The sequence below is a fragment of the Pseudorca crassidens genome, chromosome X (genome assembly GCF_039906515.1).
Source record: "Pseudorca crassidens isolate mPseCra1 chromosome X, mPseCra1.hap1, whole genome shotgun sequence".
In the NCBI taxonomy this organism is placed as follows: Eukaryota; Metazoa; Chordata; class Mammalia; order Artiodactyla; family Delphinidae; genus Pseudorca; species Pseudorca crassidens.
In genome coordinates this window covers 86,389,029-86,406,972 of record NC_090317.1, presented here as the reverse complement: position 1 = coordinate 86,406,972, position 17,944 = coordinate 86,389,029, and the positions used below count along the sequence as shown (strand labels likewise).

Here is a 17,944-nt window from a genome sequence, read left to right as displayed (position 1 = left end):
ATAGTCTGTCCTGGAAAATGCTCCACGTGCACTTCAGAAAAATGTGTATTCTGCTGTTATTGGGTGGAGTGTTCTATAAGATGTTAGGATGCATTATTAAATGCAGATTTTTAGGCAATGCTACGTGAGGTTGCTTCTGTCCTAGGGCCTGAAACGTGCATCTTTAATAAGTTCCCCACATCTTTTCTGCGTAGTACCCATGGGTCCGGAACTCATGGCCTCAGCCGCCCTCCGCTCCTGGCTTCCTTAGATTTATTACATGTGAGTGACGCGGTGGTGTCATCGATTGCTCGACAGACTTTTCTATTGCTCTAGTCTTGCTGCCAGGTCTGCGGAAAGGCGAATCTGCGTTCTCAGGCTCGGCTTCCGACTCCTTCTGCCTGGGCGGTGCTGCGCTGGTATTGGCCCGCCTGGACGTCACATGCTCCGCGGCCGGATGATGGCGGGCGCTGCTGAAGATTTGCGAGCGCTCTTCGGGGTTGCTGTCCGCGCGGCGCTGGAGGCCTGGCCCGCCTTGCAGGTGAGCGGGGCCAAGGCTGGGACAAAGGTTAAAGACCGGGGCACAACAGGAGTTGGTCCGGCGAGCCGCCGGAGGCTTGGTTGGGCGGTGTAAGCAGCGGCCTCCTGCGCCCCCGTAGTCCGGCTCCCGGGCTGACGTGGTGGGCTTGGGCCTGTGTTCGCAGATCGCTGTGGAGAACGGCTTCGGGGGTGTGCACAGCCAGGAGAAGGCTGAGTGGCTGGGGGGTGCAGTGGAGGAGTACTTCTTCCGCAATGGTGAGTGAATGTGAGGCGCTAGGACGTGTCTCTGTGGGGCGTGGGAAGGAGGAGGCCGATCCTAGTGAGTCGGCACTTCCTCTTGAGCAATTGTCGGTTGGTACCTGAGGGCGAGGTGGAATGAATGCAGGCTTTGGAGTCAGAATCCTGAGTTCGAATGCCTTACGGGCCGTGCCATTGACTCAGGGTATCAGGCTGGACAAGTCGGTTTACTCCCCTGAGACTCAGTTTCATAATTTGTAAAATGGATATAAAAGTATCCACCAGCGCAGTCCAATAGAAATACAATGCTAGTCGCATCACGTAATTTAAAATTTTTCAGCAGCCACTTGAATAAAGTAAAAAGAAGCAGATGAAATTAATATTATTTAACTCAACATATCCAAAATACTTCGACATGTAGTCAGTATAAAACATTATTAATGAGATGTTTTACATTTTTGTTTAGCATTACGTTTTCAAAATCTGGTGGGTATTTTTCAGTTTTAGCACATCTCATGTTTTTGGTCTAGCCACACTTTAAGTGCTCAGTAACCACATTTGACTTTTGTGGACAGCAGAGATCTACATCTTTGGTGTGTCTTGAGGGTCGTTAAGAATAAGGGGCCCTGCAGGGAGTCTTTTGCAAAGTATGATTTTTACAGAATTTTTCATATAGTTTTTTAGTCTTGAAGATGACATTAGGCAGTGTCCTTTCTCTCAAGTTTACCATCTAGTGAGGGATCCAGATAAGTAAATAGGCGTTTACACATAGGGTGATAGGTGTTCTAGTAAAGAGGAGCTCGGTGCTTGGGTAATGTGAGACTGGGAAGGAGGCGTCTTTTGGAGATCGTTAGGGGGTGGTGGTGATTGGGCTGAATCTTAAGGGATGAGAAGGAGTTAACTAGGTGGGGGAGGCAGAGAGAGTAGCACTCAAAAATAAGTCCTGTGGTATGAGGAGATTATGTGTTATATTTGGAAAGTGGCGGGGAGCTCACTGTTAGAGTAACCGTGTGTGTGTGCTTGTGGGTGTGTGGAAGGGAGGAGTGGTGGAGAATGGGGGTTGGAGAGGACCCTGGAAAGGGGTGAGACACGGTAGGTCTTATGGGCCTTTGATTTTTGTCCTTTAAGCTAGTGTTTGCCAAAATGCAGGCGTTGGAAGACTAGTTCTGTTAGATGTTCAGCGAAGAAAAACCTTCTCCAGTCAAATTATATAAGAAAAGCTCTTTTCTTCAGTTTCTTACTTAAGAGTCACAGTAATCATTAACATATTAAAGGCTTGGATAAGGTTAAGAATCACCAAAAAGAAAGCTGTTTACCTTTGGTTCCCATTAGTTTTCTGTGAATAGCTTCCCTTAAAACCCAGCAGGACAGTTATTTCTCAGAAGCAGAACATGAAACACTGCAGTAGGTGATTAAAAATTCATGAGCGGGATCTAAAACAATGGGGTTTTCTGGCTAGAAAGTAGTCAGTGTGGAGCATGGACTGGAGAGGGAAAGACTGATGAGGAAGCTGTTTCTGTCTAGAAAATGATGAGGCCTGAACTAGGGCACTGGCAATAGTCATGGACAAGAAGGCGTGGCCCTAAGGAAATTGTTTGGCTGTAGAGGGGGAGGGGAAGGGGGGCAGGTTTCAGGTTTGAGTCGCTGGGTGGCTTAGGTGCCTTTCATGGTATAGAAGAACGCTGGAGAATGAGAAGTAGGTTTACAGGGTAAGATGATGAATCTGGCTTTGGATATGGAGGGTCTGAGGCACCTGTGAAAAAGGTGGAGAGTAGTCTGGGTTGGAGACAGATTTGGGGGATATTAGAGTGTTAGGGAAAGCCAAGGGGGTGAATGAGCTCTCCCAGAGGGAAGAGAGAGGAAGGAGCTTTGTGGAAGACTTTCTTGAGTTATTCTCTAATTCAGAAAAAGTAGAGCATGGGCCTATAAGGTAACTGAAGCCAAGAGTCTTAGCCAAAGTAACACGATAGGATGTTAGGTCAAGGCTGTGATGATTTCATTGTGGCAAGTACTTACATCCATTTCTTCTTACCTATGCCATTGGTCTATGGCCTCCTGTGTCGGTGGAACAACAGCTGGGAAGAGTCTCTACATTTCAAAAACTTCAGCCCTTGAGTGATGGAAGTGAACATGGATTATGGGTCTCCCCTGTGCTAGGCATTTGTTTGGGTGACTTCTCATAACAGACCTTCAAGGAGGTTACTATTAACATCACTTTGCAGATGAGAAAACTGAGGCTTGGAGATGAGTCACATGCTCAAGGTCATATAGAGAGGAGGCCGGTTAAAATAGGCCAGATGAAAGATGGCGAGTGTGGATGGAATGCTGCAGGAATAGAGGGCTTAGTAGAATGCAGGAGATTCGAAATTAGGTATTTTATTTAGTGTTTGGTTTTTTCTTTTTAAAAATCATGTTAAAACCTGGAAAGTAGAGCACTTTAGCAAATAAAAGGCTCACTGAACCTTTATCCACCAACCAGATGTGGATCCACTAAGTAGGTATTGAAGGGTAGTGGGCAGGGGTGATGAAGTTGGCTGGTCTTTGATCAGAGGACCCTATCCTTTCCTACTCAGCTGACTTGGAGCTAGATGAGGTGGAGGACTTCCTCGGGGAGCTAATGACAAACGAGTTTGATACGGTTGTGGAGGATGGGAGTCTGCCCCAGGTGAGCATATCGTGGATACAACTGCTGTCTCCCTGCCTGCAGCCTTTCTTCTCCCTAGCTGTCTGTTTTAGACCAATGCTCTTGGCTATAACCATTCTTTTCTTGAGTCCTGTGCAAGAACGTTCTATGACTCCCTATTGCCTGAGTCTAGTCTTCCCAGGCTTTTCAAATCTTGCCTCTTCTATTTCTCTCTATACATCATTCTCAGCTAGGTCTGTTCGTCACCCCCATCTCAAAGACACATCAGGCCAGGTACATTTCCACCCCTGCTCTGGTTAACATAACTGCCCCCGCTGGGATTGCCTTCCCTTTTTACATCTTCCACCTTTCAAACCCAGTTCTAGTGCCTTCCCTGCTAGGAGGCCCTCCTTCAATGCTTCAGACCCTTACTGAGCCCTTCATATGTGGTTGCTTCATTAGTGAACTCCTTGGAGAGGAAAGAGACCCATTCTCTTCTGGAAAGTTCCAGACCCCTCCCCACTCTTGCTGCAAACACGGGCTGGTTATATTGTAGGTTCTCTAGAAAATCCAAGCTGGTTGAATGTTTTCTTGGTAGGTGAGCCAGCAGCTACAGACCATGTTCCACCACTTCCAGAGGGGTGATAGGGCTGCTCTGAAGGAGATGGCCTCTCTCATCACCCAAAGAAAGTGCAAGGTCAGAGCCACCGCACTGACGACAGCCAGAGAGACTGATGAGGATGATGATGCAAACAGCGTGGAGGAGATGGAGGTGAAGGGGGTGCCTCTTGGGTGTGGAGATGCAGATATTTTCAGTCTTCTGGAAGATCAGCTAGTTTCACAGGGAAGTGATGGGGGTGGTGGTGATGGTGGTGGTGGTTGTATTATCCAGAGAGGGCAGGAAACTTTCCTAAGGTCACACAGCCAGTCCTGGCAAAGCTGGGAGAGCCTGGGTTTCCATTGGCCACAGTTGGGAGGTGTTGTATTTAGCTCTCTCTTGTATTTCTCCTCCAGGTCGCAGCTACGAATGATGGGGCAGCTACAGATGGGGTCTGCCCCCAGCCTGGTCCAGACTCCCAGACTATTAAGGAAGAGGAGATAGTGGAGGATGGCTGGACCATTGTCCGGAGAAAGAAATGAGTGGGGCTGGAAATAGTCTGGGTCCTTGTTTGCTAGTTGTTTGGGGCTTGTTTGTAGGGGTTTTTTGGAGGGTCATGGACCTCTGGACTGGTTACCCCATCTCCACCCTCTCCCATTCCCCTGTCCAGCTCCTTCCAGGGAAGAAGAGCCCAAGGGTCTTTGGTCTTGGGGTGGTCTGAGTGATGAGGCCTGGTTTCCCAGCAAAGTGCCACTTGGGTGCAGTCAGTGTGAAGAGGGAGGGATGAGTGGGTATGGGCGTGACTAGAGGAAAAGCTAAACGCTGGCTGGTAGTAGACAGGTGGATGTGTGAAGGGAGAGGACCAACAGGAGAACCAGTATTCCCGCTGGGTAAGGAATGTTAAGATGAGCTTGCTCATGGTTAGTTGATGATGTGAACGGAAGTAGCTGTGGTACCTCTCCCTCGCTTCCCCCTGCCCCCACACAGAGCAGCTGTATGCCCCTGCCCAGAAATTGGAACCTCCCAGGAATGCTTGCTTCCTGCAGCCCAGTGTCCAGCCCTGGGCTCCTTCAGGATGTCTAAGACCTTGTCTAGGCAGTGAGCTCGGGGGACCTGGGGCTTTGTTTTCTGTCTCCTTCAACCTCTTTTCAAACTCCTCATCCCATTGAAGTCCAGGGATGAGGCTTAAGACCTCAATAAATAATACCTTATTGTTTAATTTGTGGCTTGACCTGTGAGTAGTCTTGGAATCAGCCTTCTGGGAGCTGAGCTTCAGAGCTCAGCAAGGGAGCAGTTTCTGGGCCCACCCCAGCAGCCTGGTACTTTGGACAAACAAACGGACGAATGGAGCACAGCAGCGCTCTGAACGTTTCCGTAAGCCTGAAATAAACTGTATTTTTCTTTAAAAAACAAAACAAAGAGTATTCATTGTCCTCCCCGCCCCCCACCCCCACCCCCGTTCCCCTGTCCTGCCCGGTGGCCCTGCCATGGGTCTGGACGATAAAATACTGGGTAGCCTGGGGCCAGGTAGAAGCTGTAAGCCGTGGGAGAGGCAGGAGGTCACCACCCCATGTAGCATCATACATGTGAAGACACTGGTTGAGGGGGCAGGGGTGGGCCAGGACCATGGGGTCAGTGGCAGAGCTGGCACTTGAATCCAGATCTCCTGCCTCTGGTGCTTTGGGGGGAATTGGGTGGAGGCAGGAGCTGTAGGGTATTGAGGGGTTAGGGGGAAATGGCCTAATTCAGGCAGGTCTAGCAACAGCTCCCACCCTCCCTGGAGGACAGGGTTTAAAAAATTTAACATCACTGTAGGAATATTTGTTTTAAAAGCCCAGGTTTTGTGAAAAGATGAATTAAAAAACCCAAGACCCAGCATTCAGGATTGAAAGTGCCCATGATGGGAGTTCAAGTATTGACTGAGCTGGGAGAGAGCGGGCTGGGGCCCTCAATTGGACATGGGCAGCTAGAGTGTGGGGCAGGGGGCCCCAGTTACCCACAAACCCTCTAGGTCTTGTCTCGGGTCTGGGGGGCTTCAGAGGGTTCTGCCGTGGCTCCTGAAGCTGCCACTGGTGCCTCCTCCATCTCTCTGTCCTCAGACAGTGTGGGCCCTGGGCAGAACGTGTCCCCACGGCCTGCCCGGCCAAGCACAGCCATCCAGCGCCGCTGCAGCTCCTCTGTCTCAGGACTGAAGTACCAGCTCAGGTGGCTCTGGGTGATCTTGAAGACATGCCGTCTGTCAGGCCGTTCCCCAGCCTCAGGAGGCCCCACCTCAAAGCCAATGAGGGGCAGGCTGCGCTGGGCTTTCACATCCTGGGGGACAGGGACAAAGCCAGGGGTCACCTAGGGGTTGGGCTTCTCACTGGTTTTGTATCTGCTAAACCCCTCTTTTTCTTCCCTTGCTCAAGAACCTTATGTGGCTTCACTGAGCAACAGGAAAATGTCTGAACTGGGGCTAGAACGCAGGCTGGTTCAAATACCTCTTTCCTTCCACACCCCAAACCAGGTGGGCTAGTCTCTTTAGCATATAATGTTTTCCACCCTTTGGGCTGTTGCCCCCCATCTGCATCTTCCCCATTCCAAATTGGATTAAGCAGTGCCTTGTCTCCACTACAGCTTCCTCCAAGAAGCTAGCCCTCCCACAAGTCACCGACTTTTCTCTACATAAGTTGACCCACAGTCACTCCTTGTCTCCAGCCAGTCTTTGTCTCACAAGGGTGGGGGCTTCTGATTTCTCCTTAGGTTCACCCTATCCTCCAAGGTCAAGGAGAGGTGAAGGACTCATGTGAAAGGAGGGCAGCCTGGTTTTGCCAGGTGGCTGAAAGGACCCAAAGGAGTAGGATGCACACCTGAGGGGCTCCGTAGATGTACAGCACCAAGGGTTCGTTCTCAGGGACCACAAACCAGGCCTTGTGCCAGCCTTTCCCGCCCTTCTCCATGTAGTGCAGGAAGCTGCAGATGACGCTGTTCTCCGCAGCCACTGAGGCCTGTTTCTGTGGCCAGAGACATGGGGGGCATCAATGTTGATAGGAGGCCTAGCCTGGCTCCTCTTGGCTTCAACACCCCCTCAGCATAGGCATTGCTATTTCCATGTCTCAGAGGAGGATGCTGAAGCTCAGGTGGCAGGAGTGATTTGCCTGTTGTCACTCAGTCAGAGTCGAGATTCAAAGCCAGGCTTGTCTGCCAGATTTGGGCCATGGCTGCTGCCTCTAAGAGTTGCTGGGAGGGGTGTGTAGCTCTCAGTGGGGGCACCTAAATGCCAGTCAGGCATTCTTCCATCAGTCCATTTATTCCTCAAGTCATTTATGCATTTACACTTCATCTTTTTTTTCATCTTTCATCACATGCATTCCCTGCACTCAGCGAGAAGCAACCTAGCGTTGTGGTTAAGGGGTTGGGTGGGTGGGTAAGGCAGTCAGTCCCAGAATCCCAGCCCTAGATGGAAATATATTGACTTGGAAGGAGAGCATATAGGGCTGTTGTAAGGATTAGATGAATTAATACATACAAAGCGCTTAGAAGAGTGCCTGGCACAGAGTTAGCTTTCTTTAAGCGTTAAATAAAATAAATACCTCATTTAAAAAGCAAAAGTGTGTGTATGTGCGTGCATCTAGAAAGATAGGAAGCATAAGCATTAATGGTGGTAATCTCTGGGTCAAAGGAATACGGTATTTTTGTTTATATTGTCTAACTTTCTTCAGTGCATATATCCTACTTTGTAATAAGAAAGCTGCCACTCACTGTGTAACATGAGCAAATAACCTCCCAGGGCCTCAGTTTCCTCATTTGTAAAACAGGAATAGGAATAGCATTGATAGGTAAGTTACTGTGAAGAATAAAGCACTTAAATAAAAATTACTCTTTCATTCACTCATACTCATTTTACTCACTCCAAGCCTGGGTCACTTGTTCAGTGGATACACACGGTACTACGATTTCAGAGATGCCCAGGCCTCAGCCACCACTGCGTGGGTGGCTGGGGCCCATGTGGTCAGTGTGGGTGGGTTAGTTGGGGGGCTTGGCTCTTACCTCCAGGATGGACCTCCGGCGCTGGGGTGTATGCTGGCTGCAGGCTGGGCTGCTCCCGGGCACCCCATGCAAGGCCACGTAGCAGTCAGTGCACACACGGTTGGAGCGGTTGTTGTCATAGACAAGGCGGGCCCGGAACTCAGAGCACTTCCCACAAACCACCTGGGGTGGCAAGTGGGTAAGAACAGCCTGATTCCAGCGGGCCTTCCCCTTCAGTGTACCAACTCCCACAGCAGACTCACAGCCTCCCCCCACTTAGAGAGTGCCCATTTAGAAGTGGGCCTTTGGGCTGCCAGCCTGTCCCCTCCCTAGCTCTGCCCCTGCCTCCCAGCACTCACATGCCCGCAGGCCTTGCAGTGGTGCCTGCGTTTGGTGATGGAATTGAAGGGCTCCTGGCAGCGCATGCACATGGTGACTTCCTTTTCCCGGATGGGCGTAGGTGCCCGCTTCCCAAGATCCACATTCTGGAGAGAGGGCCAGGGCTCAGGTCAGAGACAGCTACTCCCCAGTCCAGTCCATCCAGCCCTTGCCCCTGCCCCTGCCCCAAGGCTTGGATCATCACTGGGAGGCAGCAGATACATTCAGAAGACCTGCCTTTGAGTCCTGGCTCTGCTCTACCTCACTGTGCGACTGACGACCAGTCACGTCTACTTTCTGAGCATTGTTTGCCCAATGATTTCTCTGTGGCCCTACCAAAAGAAGACTGTGCTTCTGAGGTCATGTACTGCCTCTCTGGTCTTTACCCTCTGGGAAGGGGAGAGGAGCATCACAAGGTAAGGTGGGCACCTGGAGGCCCGGAGGGGGTCCCGGTGCAGGAGGAGGGGGTGGGGACTCTTACTGGAGAGTTGGGGGGTGTGTCTTCATCTTCCCTGTTTGTGGAGTTCAACAGTTTGAAGGTCTCCAGCGTCTGTTCATGCTTCAGGAGGGTAGAGTTGATGGCCTGGGAGGAGGTGTAAGAAGAGGTCAGAACACCTCAAAACTCACCCATTTCCACCCTTACTTCAACCTTCCTATAACCTAGCTTGGAGTCAGAAAAGTTGGGTTCTAGGCCCAGCTCTACCCCTTGCTAGGTGTATGACCTTGGGCAAGTCCCTTCCCAAATCCAGGTCTCAGTTCTTATATTTGTGAAGTGGGGGAGGGGGATCAGGGGCTGAAAAACCACAAAAGGCCTTCCTGGCTATTACTATCTGGGATTAAGGTTTTACAGGGCTTAACTCACTGGGGTTACACCCTCAGAGGAGCCAGCTTTCTAAAGGAAGAATTGGTTAGTTTCTGCTTAACCTCTGGACCTCAGTTTGCTTATCTGTGAAAAGGGGATGGTAAAGTTTATTGGAAGGCAGGTGTTCAGGCCCATTCTGGTGAGATGTGAATTTTAGGGGAGAGCCCACCACCCCCTTGAAGACCTGTTAATACTCTTCCAGCCCCCTACCACAAAGCCTTCTTGGATGTTACCTGGACCCAGTCTTTCTTCTCCTCCTCAGTCCTTGGGTAGGGAAGGTGGTGGGGGCAGGGGGAAAGAAAGATGTTGGGTTAGGCAGGCCAACCAAAAGCAATTGTAGTGGTAAAGAGCAGGTGTTTTGGAGTTGGAAAGATGTGAGTTTGACCCTTTTCTCCTTCACTTATCACTTGTGACCTTAGGCAAGTCATATAACCTATCTGAGTTTATTTATTCAACAGTTATTAATACTCTCCAGACCCTGTGCTAGGAACTTGGGCCTCAGAGAGGACCCTACCATCAAGGAAGGAGCTCACGGTCTAGAGGGGGAGACAGGGACAATACAGGGGGATCAGTGCTGTGACAGAAGGAAAATGGGGCTGAGGTGATCTGTAAAGTTCCCAGCACAATCCTTGATACACTAGGTGCTCAATCAGTGTGAGTTGCTTTTTGTTTAAGCTTTAAATAGTATGTTATTATCCATCAAAGTTTATAAGGCTGCTTCATATTGTTCCATAGAGATATCTAATTTCTCTACATAATTTCCCTCATGAACTGTATTTACTGCTTTTGTCTTTAAGTGTCCATATATGTATGCATCTATTTTTGGACTGTTCAGTCTGTCTAATTTATATCCTTCTGCCATAAAACACTTTTTAGTAGTTTTTTGCTAAGTCTTGAAATCTGGTAATGTAAATCTTCAAACTTTGTCATCAAGATTGGTCCGGCTATGCTAGGTTCATTGCATTTCCATATATATTTATAATCAGTATGTCAACTTTTACACACAAAAAAATCTACTGAGATTTTGATTGGAACTGAAGCTGTAGATCAATTTGAGATCATCATAGTCCTAGCAATATTGAATATTTCAGTACATGAAATGATAAATCTCTCAGTTATTTAGTTCCTTTTAAATGTCTCTCAGCAAAATTTTATGGCTTTCAGGGTAGAGGTCTTGAAACTATTTCATTAAATTTGTTTCTGGGTATTTGATACTTTTGATATGATTGTAAAGAACATTATTTTTCTAATTTTATTTTCTAATTGTTGCTAGTATGTAGAAATATAATTAATTTTTATATCAACCATATATCTGGTGATCTTGATAAAGTCATTTGATATGGTACTTATTAAATTTGTTTGGATTTAAAAAAAAAAGAAGGCAGGCTCCCACATGCCACGGAGCAACTAAAAATTAGAAGAGGCCAGGCAGGAGTCAGCCATGAAGCTGGTCCTACTCCTAGTGAGCAGTTGATGGGCCTGCACCAGGGTGGAGGCCTTGGAGACTGCAGGGCAGACCAGAGAGTTGGGGAAGGAAGGCAAAAATATATACTGATTCCTAAGTCAGTGGTTCTAAACCCTGGTGCACACGTTAAAATCATCTGGGGAGCTTTTAAAACTCCCCATGTTCAGGCTATACCCCAGACATATTAAACCAAAGTCTCCAGGGGTGGGTCCCAGACATCAGTATTTTTTAAAAGCTCCTCAGCTGATTCCTGTGTCACTAAAGTTGAGAATCAGTTGTCTAAATGGTGGGCATATGGGTATTTGTTGTATTTCTACTTCTCTGGATATTTGAAAATTTTCATTAAAAACAACTTTTTAAAGGGCAGTAAAAGCAACTGCAAAGCAAATGCTCCATGCCTTCCCTCTGCCACTAGGAGGAAACCCTACACTGCTCGGTGCACCCTTCTGGGCCCAGCATCCCTCTGCAGCCCCCTCCTTCCCAGCCTCCCAGCAGAAGACTCATCCCAGTCACGTGGCTTATCACTTAGGCTCTGCTGAGGCCTGACTGGGCCCCACACCTGCCCTCCCCTGGAAGTGCCCGTTGTTGCCTTTGTTCTCACTTTCCTGGCCACAGGCCTCTGAGATGCTCTCTCAGTCTCTCAGAGCATCAAACCTAACTCCCTTCTCTCATCTTCCAGGACGACACCCTCTAGCCCACATTCATCTCACTCTCCTGCCTCCACACAGTTCCAGCAATGAGGGTTCTGACTCTCATTTCTTAATTCCTTGCAGCCTGTCAGAAGCAGATAATCTACCCATGTGCATCCACTCGCTGGCCCTGACCATGGCCTCGATACCCTATCACCTGGGCCCTCAGAAGGCAGCATGAGCTCCAATTCCTGCTCTGCTTCTTTTTAGCTGTGGGATCTTGGGCAAGGTGCATAACTCTTCTGTGCCTCAGTTTCCTCATCTGTAAAGTGAGGTTGATGGTAACAGTGGCTACTTCAAGGATTGTTTTAAGAATCTGACTAGTGAATTTAAACTTAAATTGTTTAAGTTAAAATCAACTTAAAACTGTGCCTGGCAGGGACTTCCCTGGTGGCACAGTGGTTAAGAATCCGCCTGCCAATGCAGAGGACACAGGTTCGAGCCCTGGTCCGGGAAGATCCCACATGCCGCGGAGCAACTAAGCCCGTGCGCCACAACTACTGAGCCTGCTCTCTAGAGCCTGTGAGCCACAACTACTGAGCCCGTGTGCCACAACTACTGGAGCCCATACACCTAGAGCCCGTGCTCTGCAACAAGAGAAGCCACAGCAATGAGAAGCCCGTGCACTGCAACGAAGACCCAACACAGACATAAATAAATAAATAAATAAAAATTAAAACAAAACAAAACAAAAACTGTGCCTGGCATAAGAGCAAGTCTTCATTAAATGTGAACTATTATTATAATCATTCAAGTAGAGAATGGATATGAAGGCCCCTTTGTTAAATAGCTAGGCATTATTTTAAAATTTGTTATTATTTAAAATTTTCTTATTATGAAAAGTTTCAAGCATACAGAAAAGTAGATAGGATAACACAAGTACATTAAATATATACCCACTATATAGATGCAAATTTTAAAAATATTTTGCTATATTTATTTCGTATATATTAATATATATTTATATATGTAGATATGTGTGTATATGTATATATTTTTTGGTTGATAAATCATTTAAAAATAAGTTACAGATATCACGATACTAAATCATCAGCATGCATCACCAAAAAACAAGGCCCTGGGGCTTCCCTGGTGGTGCGGTGGTTGTGAGTCCGCCTGCCGATGCAGGGGACATGGGTTCGTGCCCCGGTCCGGGAAGATCCCACATGCCGCAGAGCGGCTAGGCCCGTAAGCCATGGCCGCTGAGCCTGCGCATCCGGAGCCTGTGCTCCGCAACGGGAGAGGCCACAGCAGTGAGAGGCCCACGTACCGCAAGAAAAAACAAAAACAAAAAACAAGGCCATTCTCCTATATCCTCCTATACCATTATCACACCTGAGAAAGTTAGCAATAATTCCCTGATAGCTGATGCCCAGTTCACAGTTAGGATTTTCCCTATTGTCTTGCAAATGTCTTTTAGGGCTGTTTTTCTCAAACCAGACTCCTATCATGGACCAAGCATTGCATTTGGTTGTTATTTCTCTTAAATCTCTGAATCTGCAATAAACTATTTGTGCTGTTGTTATTTATGTTTGGTTTACTATCTCATTCTTCCCTCTCCTCTAACAAAACCCATCAGAAGAGCAAGCATCTTTGGGGAAAGGTACCCACCCTTTCTCTGGAACAATCTCTCCTCTAGGGAGGTAGCCTCTGCCCTGGCACTAGGCCTAGAATGCCTCAGCATATCTGAAGGGAAGAGGGGGCTGGAGGGAAGATATAGGCAAGGGCAAGTACCTAGCCTGGAGCTCCAGGGAGCGCTGCTTTCCTGACACCAGGAAGGTCCGAGGCAGATTGAGGTTGGAGCTTTCCTTTAGCTGAATGGAGAGAGAAAGGGGCTTGGTGAGGCCTACTGAGCTCTACAGGGCCCTCGCCCCCTGCACATATGCACACACTTGGGGTCAAAGTCAGAATGTCTTTGTTCCTCCCAGCACCAAGGCCCCACTCCAGGTCCCCATTTCCCACCTCCTGGTGCTCACCTCCATGCCATCTACATCGATGCGTGCCCGCACGCTAAACTTCTGGCCAAGGAGCCGCAGCCTGGGCACACAGTAAAGGAGGCGGTCGTTGAACTAGGAAGGAAAAGGTTTCAGGTGTATGTGTGGAGGACCCACAAGGGGTGTGGCCCAGCTCCCTTCCGTTATTACTCCCGAAGCTTTACTGCTAGGGACTCAAGGCAATAGGTGGAGAAAACACAGTCCAGACTGGGCACAAAGGTTGCAAGGAAAGAGCCTAGGCATGGGAGTCCCTTCCTAGTTGGGTGGCCTTGGGCAAGTCACTTCTCTCTAAGTCTTAGTTACATTATCTGTAAAGTAGAGAGAAAAAAAATTCCCAGTAAAGGTAGTGAAAATACAATGAGTTAGTAGAGGAAAGAATGGAGAGCAGGAAGTATAGCCTTGAGTGAGTACCAGGTCAATGTGGCGGGCAGGGGTGGGGGGCATGCACCCCTACCCGTGGCACTTACTAGTATGAGGTATCGGTCTTGAGTGGTCCCATTCTTTGCTGACAGCTTAAGGATGTGGCCTTCTTTTATGAGCTCTTTAGTGGGGCTGACAATGTCTTCCTCACCCCCTAGCAGCTCATATACCTTCAGCAGCTTGTGCATTCGTTCCTGGCAGGAGACAGTGAATAAAAGGCAGGGTTTGGGGTGCTGGCCTCCCCTCAGATGTCCACAAGTCGCAAGCCCCCCACCCCAGAATGGAGATCGAGATAGGTGGCTTGGCCAAGGAAGGGCAGGGGTTAGAAGGACCACTCACCATTTTGCGGATGGCAGCATTAGAGTGCTCTGCTGCTGTGGCTATCAGCTCCAGAGACTCTGCGGGCAGAGTGGGAGGTCAGATGGGGGGGCTAGCAGGGAAAAGGCTCTTGGGAGCTTCTCTGCTCCCTGAATACCTCCTCCTGGCCTGACCACACCCTTCCCATTCCAGAAAGTGCCAGCCTCAAAGATGTCCATAGCAACATCACTTAAAATCAGAAACTGACTCAATTAATGCCACAATAGCAGAATCACAGGACATGAAATAGCTGGCAGCCAATAAAACACAAGCTTAAGATTATTATTACCATTAAAAAAACAACAATAATAGTTACACATGTAACTGGAAGGAAATATACCCATGTTTAACAAGTTGTCTCTGGATGATGGGACTATGGGTGATTTTTATTGTCTTCTTTTTCCATATTTTTGACAGAGAACACATATTACTTTTATAATCACAAAAAAGTCAGATGAAGCAAAGAGATGATCCTATTCTTTGTCTCAATAATTCTGATTATAGGAATCTATACTAAGAAAATACACGTTTTATGTACAAATACACTTTCATTGCCGTGGTGTTTACAACAGTGTCAAACCAGAAACAACCCAGTTAAATAAATGTGCATTCATATAATGCAATACTAAACAACCTTTGCAAATGATGCTTTGGTAGGGTTTTTCATAATCTATGAAATGCTCAGGACATTTTAAGAAAAGGAAAGGATACAAACTTGTATATACCAAATGATCTCAATTTCACAAATATACGTGTATAAAAAACACCAGGAAGAAAATATGTCAAAATGTTCCTCACGCTTATTCTCTGGAGTCTCGTATCATAGGTGATTTTCTTCCCTGCCTCTTTCAGCTTTCCTGTATTTCCATATTTCCTATTGTGACCAGGTATCAGAAAAAAAACGAAATAAGTCCCTAGGCGTCTCCACACACTAACAAATCTTGCCCATGCTTGAGGCCCAGCTGCACTGCACCCCTCTCTTGTCTGCACGGTGCTGTATTTTCCCACTCAGAAAATATGCCTGTAATGGAGGAGCACAGGTGCTTCTGAAGAGGGTCCACATGGTTGGCAAACCAAGTGTTATTTTCCTAGGGGAAAATGACCAAGGAAAATGACCATGGAAAATGACCTCCATGACCAAGTCTTGGTGCTCAAGATCTGTGGCCCCTAACCCAGTTCAGGCCTTTCAGGTGCATCTCCAACCTCCCAGCCCTTTTCCATCCTAGCTGCCAGAGGGAGCATTCTCACATACAGCTTGCTGTCACTCCTCTGTTCAAATCTGTCAGTGGTTTCCCTTTGCCTTCAGGGTAAAGACCCAGTCCTTTAGCCTGGCATTCAAGGCCCTTGGTGATCTGGCTTCTGTTGACCTCTCCAGCTTTCTCCACTTGCACCTCTCTAAACATGTCCTGTCTTGCTTCACCTGGCCAACTCAGTCTTCTGAATTCAGCTCACCTCCTCCTATAAGCCTGCCCTGAGTTCCCAGGCTGGATTAGGATACTGTCTGGATTTCCACCTTCCCCTTTGCTCCCCTCTGTCCCACCAGTCACACTACGTATCCATTGTGTATTTATATATCTGCATCCCTCAGCAGACTAGGAGCTCCCTAGGATGGGGCCAAGGTCTCACCATCCTCTCCTGGGCTCCTGAACAGATGCTTTGCATGCCATCATTCAATTGTCACAACAACCCTATGTGCCCTGTTTGTCCAATGAGGATATTGAGACTCAGAGAGAAGAGGTGCCGGCCCTAGGCTATCTGCCTGGGAGGCAGCAGAGCTGACATCAGAGCTGCCCTTTCTCCCACACATTCTGCATCTCCCCTACCCCAGGGCAACGGGCATGCTGGGTTGTGGAGGTAGGCAGTGCCCCGGGAAGGGGACAGGAAGAAGACTCTGGCAAGCTGTGGGCATATAAGTTCAGGCCTGTGGAGGCCGCTGGGCTCAGACCGCTTTGCTATCAAAGTGTATTGTGTGAGGTACAGACTGGCATTTACAGGGATCCAGTGTGTGTAGGCTCTGTCTGGGGATTCAGTGTGGGGATTTCAGTCCAGGATTTCACTTGGGGGTTCAGGCTAGGGAGTGCGCTTTGGGGAGCTTTGTGTAGGAGCTTGGTCTGGAAGCTCTGGTGGGCCTGGTCTGGGCTTGGCAGTCTGGGATCTTGGTTTGAGTTCAGTCTTGGGCTCAGGGTAGGCTGCTCAGGCCAGGAGTTCCAGCTGGCCTGGTTTGGGGAGTCTAGGGTCCAGGCTCCAGAGTTCAGTCTGGGAAGTAGAAAGTGGGGGAGTCAGTCTGGGGAACCAGGATTCAGTGGGGGCTCAGACCTGGAGGTACTTTCTGGGGCTCTACCTGGGGATTTGAGTCTTGAGGGGTAAAAAAAAATAGAGAGGTCAGCTTAAGATCTTGGGCTGGGGAGCTTAGTGAGCACATCTCAGGCTGGCTCTCATTCAGAGATTTTCATACTGAGCAGCTCAGAAAACTGGATTGGGAAGTTCTTTCTGGGGGGTTCATCTTTGGGCTCAATGTGGGGAGCTCAGCTGGCCAAGCTCAAGCTCTGAAGTTCATTCTAGGGACTCAGATAGGGCTGAGATTGGTATAAAACAGGAACCTAAGTTAGGTGAACTCAATCTGGGGGCTGATTTTAGGGGCATTCAGTATGGAGGGCATCAGTCAGGGCATTCAGTAATAAAAACAACTAACATTTATTGAGTCTTTACCATGTGCCAGGTACTGTGCTAATAGCGTCACCTGGATCATCTCATTTATCCTCAAAACAATTCTATGAGGTAGGTATCATCATCATCTGGAGAGTCATTCTTTTGGGGTCAAGCTAGAAGTCTCAGTCTGAGCGACAGTAAATGGCGGGGGGTAATCTAGGGTGCTCAGTTTGGCAATACCTGTCTATAAAATGGTGGCTAAGGAGATGAGACTGGGAAGCTCTTTTGGGGGAATCTCCCTCTGGGACCTCAGGCCGAGGGCTGTGACTGGGAACCCACTCTCAGCACCCCGGGTGGGGAGAGCATTTTGGAAACTCAGTCTGGGGATGTTAGTTTGGGGAAACCAGTGTGGGGGATCTATAACTGGGACCTCAAACTGGGTTCAGCCTGAGGGCTCAGGTTGGAGATGTCAGTCTATGGGGCTCAACCCAGGTAGTCAGTCTGGAAGGCTTTTTCTAGAGGTTTAGGTTTTATAGTTCATCCTGATACCTCAGTGGGGATTCTCATTTCGGGGAAAGGACTAAGGCACTTAGTCTGCAGAGGTCTGTTTGTAGAGTTCAGCTATCAAATTTTCTAGTGTTCTAGCTCTTTCTAGAAGTCCAGGCTTGGTAGCAAAGTGCCCCATCTGGTGGGGTGGAAGGGGCTCAGTTTAGGAAGTGGACACAGCAGTGGACACAACTGTCTGCTCCCGACCCTTGTGGCTTCCAGGACCCCACATTTTCTTGGTTTTCCTCCTACCTTTAGGGCTATTCCTTCTAAGTCTCCTTTGCTGATTCCACCTCCCTCAGCTTTGTCCTTGGCCCCCTTTTCTTCTCCATTTACACTCAATCCCTTGGTGACTATGGCCAGCCTCATGGCTTTGCACACTATCCCTGTGCTAGTGACATCCAAATCTCTCTCCCTGGGATTCTAGGCTCATCTAACTCCAAATCAAAGTCCTAAACTCATCTCAGGAACCATCACCACCAGCCAAAAATATGCATGCAAGTCATTCTTGAGACTCTTTCTCCCAAGCCCCACACCCATTCACCCTAGTTCTTTCAGTGCTACTTTCAAATATAATGTATTCTGAATCCAACCATTTC

General features: G+C 48.3%; 2 protein-coding genes across 4 annotated transcripts in view; one reads left to right on the top strand and one right to left on the bottom strand.

Moving 5' to 3' along the window:
- Positions 1 to 369: 369 nt before the first annotated feature.
- Positions 370 to 5,196, top strand: TSR2 (TSR2 ribosome maturation factor). Of its 2 annotated transcripts, XM_067724603.1 has the most exons (5): positions 370 to 520; positions 684 to 774; positions 3,330 to 3,421; positions 3,978 to 4,151; positions 4,394 to 5,196. In XM_067724603.1, exons 1-5 carry the CDS (start codon positions 422 to 424, stop codon positions 4,517 to 4,519), a joined length of 582 nt encoding a protein of 193 aa, XP_067580704.1. In that variant the 5' UTR covers positions 370 to 421; the 3' UTR covers positions 4,520 to 5,196. The 2 variants fall into 2 exon arrangements, with proteins under 2 accessions (XP_067580704.1, XP_067580705.1); XM_067724604.1 differs by lacking the exon at positions 684 to 774 and having other exon boundaries at positions 387 to 520.
- A 217-nt stretch (positions 5,197 to 5,413) lies between these two features.
- FGD1 (FYVE, RhoGEF and PH domain containing 1) overlaps positions 5,414 to 17,944 on the bottom strand; it is a 38,283-nt gene continuing 25,752 nt past the window's right edge. For both annotated transcript variants that reach the window (XM_067724600.1, XM_067724601.1), the window contains 10 exons: positions 14,133 to 14,191; positions 13,841 to 13,987; positions 13,356 to 13,448; positions 13,114 to 13,193; positions 9,459 to 9,489; positions 8,845 to 8,946; positions 8,345 to 8,470; positions 8,007 to 8,168; positions 6,827 to 6,970; positions 5,414 to 6,290 (listed from right to left, as the gene is read on the bottom strand). In XM_067724600.1, coding sequence (XP_067580701.1) covers positions 5,985 to 6,290; positions 6,827 to 6,970; positions 8,007 to 8,168; positions 8,345 to 8,470; positions 8,845 to 8,946; positions 9,459 to 9,489; positions 13,114 to 13,193; positions 13,356 to 13,448; positions 13,841 to 13,987; positions 14,133 to 14,191 — 1,250 coding nt within the window. In that variant the 3' untranslated portion in view covers positions 5,414 to 5,984. The remainder of the gene's footprint in view (positions 6,291 to 6,826; positions 6,971 to 8,006; positions 8,169 to 8,344; positions 8,471 to 8,844; positions 8,947 to 9,458; positions 9,490 to 13,113; positions 13,194 to 13,355; positions 13,449 to 13,840; positions 13,988 to 14,132; positions 14,192 to 17,944) is intronic.

Bases quoted from the DNA above. Each gene is read 5' to 3' on its own strand.
- TSR2 (XM_067724603.1), top strand. From the start codon at position 422: ATGCTCCGCGGCCGGATGATGGCGGGCGCTGCTGAAGATTTGCGAGCG. The intron at 521-683 runs GTGAGCGGGGCC...CTGTGTTCGCAG, and splicing joins AGGCCTGGCCCGCCTTGCAG to ATCGCTGTGGAGAACGGCTT. The intron at 3,422-3,977 runs GTGAGCATATCG...TTTTCTTGGTAG, and splicing joins AGGATGGGAGTCTGCCCCAG to GTGAGCCAGCAGCTACAGAC.